Source organism: Clupea harengus, chromosome 11 (genome assembly GCF_900700415.2).
Source record: "Clupea harengus chromosome 11, Ch_v2.0.2, whole genome shotgun sequence".
In the NCBI taxonomy this organism is placed as follows: Eukaryota; Metazoa; Chordata; class Actinopteri; order Clupeiformes; family Clupeidae; genus Clupea; species Clupea harengus.
Genome location: NC_045162.1, coordinates 6489668 through 6497167, shown reverse-complemented (window position 1 = coordinate 6497167; position 7500 = coordinate 6489668). Strand labels below are relative to the sequence as shown.

The 7500-nt window shown below is 48.5% G+C and overlaps 1 protein-coding gene across 1 annotated transcript in view; it reads left to right on the top strand.

Annotated features, from left to right (window-relative positions):
• The window catches only part of syngap1b (synaptic Ras GTPase activating protein 1b), a 94390-nt gene that overhangs the window by 15480 nt on the left and 71410 nt on the right, over positions 1-7500 (top strand). The window contains exon 2 of the mRNA XM_042709042.1: positions 5338-5474. Coding sequence (XP_042564976.1) covers positions 5338-5474 — 137 coding nt within the window. The remainder of the gene's footprint in view (positions 1-5337; positions 5475-7500) is intronic.

The following is a 7500-nucleotide window of genomic DNA, read 5'->3' as shown; positions in this document are numbered from 1 at the left end:
CATACATACATACATACACACATACACACACAAACATGTACATACAACACATACATACATACATACATACATACATACACACACAAACATGTACATACAACACATACATACATACACACATACATACATACACACATACAGTACATACATTCGTACATAGTCTGCAACATTAAGACATTCATGTGTCTTTCAGGATATACATACATCTACAAACACCCAGATGAAGAAGTGATCACACACACACACACACACACACACACACACACACACACACACACACACACACACACACACACTTGTGTTCCGTCCAGGCCCTGCTGCTTGAGTGGGTTTTCTCAGGCATGTCAGCACCACAGCTGGGTGTGGGAATGACGGCCTATCTCCATCAAGTCCTTCTATAAGTCACCCCCCCCACCCCCACCTATCTCCATCAGGTCCTTCTATAAGTCACCCCCCCACCCCCACCTATCTCCGTCAGGTCCTTCTATAAGTCACACCCCCCCCACCCCCACCTATCTCCATCAAGTCCTTCTATAAGTCACCCCCCCACCCCACCCCCACCCCCACCTATCTCCATCAAGTCCTTCTATAAGTCACCCCCCCCACCCCCACCCCCACCCCCACCCCCACCTATCTCCATCAAGTCCTTCTATAAGTCACCCCCCCACCCCCACCCCCACCTATCTCCATCAGGTCCTTCTATAAGTCACCCCACCCCCCCATCTCTCTCGCCCGCACTCACAGACTGCCACAGTACCCAACCTTCTACGCACTGATTTATCACCGCTGAAGGTGAAGCCAACCATCTGCCTTTTCTGTGTTTTTTTTTTTTTTTCTCCCCTGGCCATCACTTTAGCACGGTGACACCTCCTGGCATATTCCTGATGTTAAAGGCTTGGTGGGATTATGATGAGGGCAAAAAGCACTCATTGTGACGGATAGTTTTATATTTTTTCCATCCTCTGGTGGCGTCGGAACTAGATGACATGCGCGCCACCGTGTCTAAAACTTCCCCCCACCGCACCGTGGCGTCCTCTTCTCATTGGTTGGTGGGTTTAGTAGTAATGATATCAGTTAGCGTCCCATGGTTCCCTACTGGCCCCGGTGCAGTGTGGGAGTGTGGCGCTCGTGCGTACTGTACTGCGCGCTCTGCCTCGAAAGAGGTCACGCTTCTCCTTGTTTGTACACAGTCTGCCCGGGGCGAGCGGCGTGATTGTGTGCTTTTATTTTTAGTGCTGTTCATGGAGCAGCGATGTGTGTAATCAACGTTACACACCCAACCCCCTCGTCGGGCTCACTTCTGACAACGTTGAGCAAAGCTGACCGGTCAGCAAGAGACAGAGTGAGTGAGAGAGAGAGAGAGGGAAAGAGAGAGAGAGGGAAAGAGAGAGAGAGAGAGAGTTGGCTCCCCACCAATCACAAGTCACAAAGGGGGCCCACCGACGACCCGGCTGGAGCATTAGCACGCCTGCCGAGGTGATGTCGTGGTGGCGTGCCGTGTGCCAAACAACGCAGTCCCCTTTCACATCATGTTACAAGCTCTGTGTTGAAACCATCACCAACACCTGCCCCCAGCAGCACACAACCCCAGTAAAACCAGAGCCTTAAAGGTAGAGTCTGCGATTCCCTTAATATTTGAGCTCAACAGCCAATCAAATGTAAACCCTCCCTTCCGTGTCCCTGAAGCAATGTGTTGATTCAGTCCAATCCACTATGTTTGTTTCCTATTCGGATCAGCGCACGCACTGAGTGGACAGGTAGAAGACCGTGACTGAGAGAGGAGTAATTTGCAGAATTTGACTAAAGGTGTATGGGATTAGAACTGTGGACTTACCTTTCATTTTCAAAATAAAAGCACAGATTTGTAGAGCACCAAGTAAGTGTATGAGCTGTGCCACTCATGTGGATGTCTCCAGTGAGCCTGCTTCTTCCTCTGCTATTAGCAGAGATCTGCTCTAGACCCTGCCTCCCAAACCCACTGCACTAACACTGCAGTTTCACAAGCTACTTTCAACTACAACTTTACTGTGTTCTTTCCTGGCCAATTGAGTTGGGTGTGTGTCTGTGAGTTTCCGATTTTTTTTTTCCTCTTTTGTCTTCTGCTCATTACCTCCCAGTCATTTATTTATGAGGACAGCTTTTTGTGCACAATCAAGACAAAGCACATCAGCGTCTCCGCGGATCAGGGGAGGAAGCAACGCTTGATCCGGCGTGCAGAGCCGCTCGCGGTTCAGGGGGGCTGGGTGGGGGGAGAGCTGGGATGTGACAAGCAATTTTCAAGGCAGAAGTGATTTAATCTGGCTCAGTGTCAGATGGACAGCACGGTGGCGCTCTGGTGGGCTTGTGTGTGTGTGTGTTTGTGTGTGTGTGCGTGTGCATGTGTGAATAAGTGTGTGTGTGTGTGCATGTGTGAATAAGTGTATGCGTATGTATGTCGGTGCATGTGTGAGTAAGTGTATGTGTGTGTGCATGTGTGTGTGTGTGTGTGTGTGTGTGTGTGTGTGTGTGCATGTGTGAATAAGTGTATGTGTATGTATGTCGGTGTATGTGTGAGTAAGTGTGTGTGTCTGTGTGTGTGTGTGCATGTGTGAATAAGTGAGTGTGTGTGTGAAGCATAGCAGATTACCAGGTTCTCCGCGAGCAACATGCTGTACCTAAGCAGTCTAAGGAAAACGGCTCATAACCAGTACTACAGTAGCAGCTAGTCATAGTAACAAGTCCTACAGTAGCACAGTAGCAGGTAGTCATAGTAACACGTCCTACAGTAGCACAGTAGCAGGTAGTCATAGTAACAAGTCCTACAGTAGCACAGTAGCAGGTAGTCATAGTAACCAGTCCTACAGTAGCACAGTAGCAGGTAGTCATAGTAACCAGTCCTGTGTCTTGTGTCATGTGTCAGTGTCATGTGCCTTTTCTGTTTTTTCCCTTCTATAAGCATTTTGGGGCTAGCTGTATTGGTAGCATGAGAAACACCAGTGTAGGATGCATTGACTGTATCATGCTGAATGTTGAGGATTTAATTATCTGTTTCTCTTTTTCTCTCTCTCTCTCTCTTTTTTTGCATTTTTTTTATGCCGTCCGGCTGGCTGTGATTTGATTTTTGCAGACGGGGAGCAAGGACGAGGCGGGGAGATAATTAGTGAAGGCAGATGAAGCAGTCAGCTAGGGAAGGAAGGAAGAGACGGGTACGCCAACATGGCCGCATGCATCACACAGCACATGCCTGGAGAGCTCTGGCGTCCTCTCCCTGTGAAGCTCCCCCTTTTCTAGCTTCTTTCCTGTCTCTCTCTCTCTCTCTCTCTCTCTCTCTCTGTCATTCCCTCGCTGTCTCTCTCTCTCTCTCTCTCTCTCTGTCATTCCCTCTGTTTCTCTCTCTCTCTCTCTCTGTCATTCCCGCTCTGTTTCTCTTGCTTTCCCTCTCTTTGCCCTCCTCTCTCCCTCTCCACCTTGTTGTTTTCCCCCTGTCCCTCCCTCTGTCCACTTTCTCTTTTTCTCCTCTCTGTCTCTCTCTCTCTCTCTCTCTCTCTCTCTCTCTCTTTCTCTCTCTCTGTGACAGGATTGTCCACAGATTAAATCTGAGTCTTTGCTCATTCAGCCATCTAGCAGCCACCGCTGACCACTACAGAGCATTTCTAACTGTCTCTCGCTCTCTCCCTCTCTCTCTCTCTCTCTCTCTCTCTCTCTCTCTTTCTTTCTCAAATTCTATTCTATATCTTTTACTCTCTCCTCTTGATTGTGTCAGTCATTTTCCTGCCTGTTCCTCTATGGCTTTATGACCTCCCCCTGTCTCTCTCTCTCTCTCTCTCTCTCTCTCTCCTTCTCTCTCCCTGCCACTGTCATTTTGACGGCACAGCTCGGTGGCCGTGGCAGGCGGGTGTCTGAAAGGCAGGCAGCCATCTGTCCCGGCTGCTAGTGGTCACGGGACAGGCCAGAGGTGAGGGGGGGGGGGGCGGGGCGGTGAGACCAGTGCAGGGTAGGGATGGAGAAGGGACAGCTGCTTCCTGTGTCTGTCGCCCAATGTGGCGATGGAGGTGTGGGGAATGGGGTGGGGGTGGGCGGAGGACTGCTGTCATCCTTAAGCACACAACCCCAAGCCCCCTTGAAGAGACAGAGCGAATGTGCCGTTTTGTGTCCCGTAGAAAAATAGGATTTTAGAGAATTATTTTCAGAAAATAAACACAGACCAAAGCAACTGCAGGCTTAAGAAGCACTTGGGCTGAGGAATCATTACAGAGAAATGTTCCTGCAGTGGCGTGTTGTGTGTGGGATAGGTTCAGTGATCTAGGGGTGGGGGTGGGGGTGTGTGCGATCTACCCAAAAAATCATATCACAATCTTTTTATCACACAATCATGATCCGAAGTGCGACAATTGTGTAAAACACTGTTGAGAATATCCAGACTCGAACCAGCTTATGGCCTTTTTGCACTTTTTAAAACACAATATTACATTACAGATGCTGTTGTCAAAAACGGTCATTAAAACCTTTTAAACTTTATTTAACCGTCAAAAAAATGATTTTTCAAGTACACAGAACACAAGTAGAATTTTTTTTTTTTTTAAATGTAAAACAAATCAAAAGTGAACGTTTCCAATTCTGACTCTTTAAGGCAAATACTGTTTCACAGTTTCAACTCTTGTGATCAGCAGCCAATAGATAGCATAATAACCATCAAACAACACAAGTGTGCACCAGTGTCCTAACGCCCACGCTGTCCGCAGCTTTGGACGGCACCGTGTCCTTAACTAGACAGAATGTGACCGCCTCAGTCTAATCTCCGCAATTCGCCTAAAAAAAGGAGATATGTTGACGTCTTCAAAATCGTTCGCTCGCCCACCCCTACAGTAATGTCTGCATGATGTTTCACTCACTGTGTGCTAATTTGCCTTCTCTAGTGGTACAGTATATTGTTGTATTGTTCTATGGTGTATTAGTCGATACGCAGTAATGCCGCTGTTTGTCACCGGAGAATAAGCTGTAGTGCAGCTAATTGCGGTTACATAATACACTAATATTGCTGTTTTAGAAGACCAGGAATAGAATGCGTTCCAAGTGATTTCATGTTAATTTCGGGGTTCAAGCAATTTTGAATTCAAGGTCGCCTCAGGTATTATCGCCCGCAACTTGCCCACACATCTCTTTCACTGTACACTTTAACTGTCTGACCCATCCGTCTCCAGACAACCATTTTTCCTGTTGTCTCTATAACTCCTCCTCCTCTCTCCATTAATCTTCTCCTCCTTTCTCCTGAGCTTTTTTACTCACTAACCGAGCTCCCTCCCCCCTCCCCCTCTCCTCTCTCTCTCCCTGTCTGTGTGCGTGTCTCTCTCCCCCCAGATGCGAGGTGTGCTGTCCCCCCCTCCTATCGCTCCCACGCCCTCTCCTTCGCTGCTCCCTCCTACGACCACCCTGGCTGGGACCCCCGTATGCGCGTGACCTCCGGAAATCAGCTCTACATGTTGGACCAGGAGGAGGTACTGTGGAGTGGCCTGCGCTCCTTCTGTGTGTGTGTGTGTGTGTGTGTGTGTGTGCCTGCGCTCCTTCTCGTGTGTGTGTGTGTGTGTGTGTGTGTGTGTGTGTGTGTGTGCCTGCGCTCCTTCTTGTGTGTGTGTGTGTGTGTGTGTTTGTGTGTGTGTGTGCCTGCGCTCCTTCTTGTGTGTGTGTGTGTGTGTGTGTGTGTGTGTGTGTGCCTGCACTCCTTCTTGTGTGTGTGTGTGTGTGTGTGTGTGTGTCTGCGCTCCTTCTCGTGTGTGTGTGTGTGTGTGCGTGTGTGTGTGCCTGCGCTCCTTCTCGTGTGTGTGTGTGCGTGTGTGTGTGTGTGCCTGCGCTCCTTCTCGTGTGTGTGTGTGTGTGTGTGTGTGTGTGTGTGTGTGTGTGCCTGCGCTCCTTCTCGTGTGTGTGTGTGTGTGTGTGTGTGTGTGGGTGTGCCTGCGCTCCTTCTCGTGTGTGTGTGTGTGTGTGTGTGTGTGTGTGGGTGTGCCTGCGCTCCTTCTCGTGTGTGTGTGTGTGTGTGTGTGTGTGTGTGTGTGTCGCCTGCGCTCCTTCTCATGCCTATCATTGCTGGTGCCGCTCCCTCCCCCCCTCTCTCTTTCTCTCCCTCTCTCTCTCTCTTTCTCTCCCTCTCTCTATCTCTCCCTCTCTCTCTTCCCTCTCTCCCTCTCTCTCTGACTCATTGACTTCATCTCTGTTCACCTTAGCCCCTGTAATTCTTTCTAAACTTCCCGCTCTCCATTTTGTTTTCAGTTTCTCCCTCTATTTTTCCTTGCTCCCTACATCTTTCTTTCTCTGCACTCCAATCTCATTTTATCCTCTAATGCTTATTCTCTCCCTTCATTCACCCATCCCTCTTTCTCTCTCTCTCTCTCTCTCTCTCTCTCTCTCTCTTTTATGCTCCTTCTTTCCTTTCTCCCTCCACCCTCTTTCACTTTCCTTTCTCCTTATGCCTCTATCTCTCTCTTTCTCTCTCTCTCTCCTTCTCTCTCTCTCTCTCCCTCTCTTTCTCTCTCTCTCTCTCTCTCTCTCTCTCTCTCTCTCTCTCTCTCTTTCTTTCTTTCTGCCAAGCTCCCCGTAACTCATTTGAAAGCAGCAGGCAAAAAAACCGAGAAAGCATTCTCCTTCCACACCACCTTTGAACAAGGCTCTGGCTGTCAGAAGTACAAACGTCCAGCTCAGCACATTGCATGTCCCTACTCCTGATTATCTGTAAAGCTCAATGCCGCCGCCACCGATTTTTGCGAGACTGCAATTTTTTTTCTTCTCCTCCATGTTGAGAAGCTTCTGGCAAGGGTACAGAGACCCCTGGCTTTCCAATCAGCCAAACACAATTAATATTTAAAGGTGTTTAAGAGTGATACTCACTAATCTAATAAAGTATTATGGCAGATGAGAAGAAGGCAATGAATTCAACATTCATTACGTAGTAATAAGAGTGACTAAGGAGGATTTTTTTCCTTCCGGGACTTCCAGGGTTGAGGCTGTTGTACTGCATTGTGTGTTTTTTGCACACAACCCTAAAGCCAACACAGATGTGGCTAAGTTCTCCGTTAGCTCTGCCCTACAGGACCATTCATCAGGAGCCCATTCTTGTGTAATTGTTGCCATTTTGTCAGGCGCTCGGATAAGGCGACATGTGAATAGATTTGAATCAGTCATGATGGCCTAATAGCTGTCACCTCTGTGAAGATGAGGACCATGAAATATTCATGGATGTCAGTCATCTCCTGCAGTGACTCTCTCTCTCTCTCTCTCCATCAGTCCCTCTCTTTCCCTCTCTGTCTCTCTCTCCTGCTTTCTCTTTCGCTCTCTGTCTCTCCATCAGTCCCTCTCTCCCTCTCTCTCTCTCTTGCTTTCTCTTTCGCTCTCTGTCTCTCTCCATCAGTCCCTCTCTCCCTCTCTCTCTCTCTTGCTTTCTCTTTCACTCTCTGTCTCTCTCCCTCACCCTTTCTTACTCTCGTTTTCTCTATTTTTTCACACTTTCTCCCTCTCTGTCTTCCTCTCTCT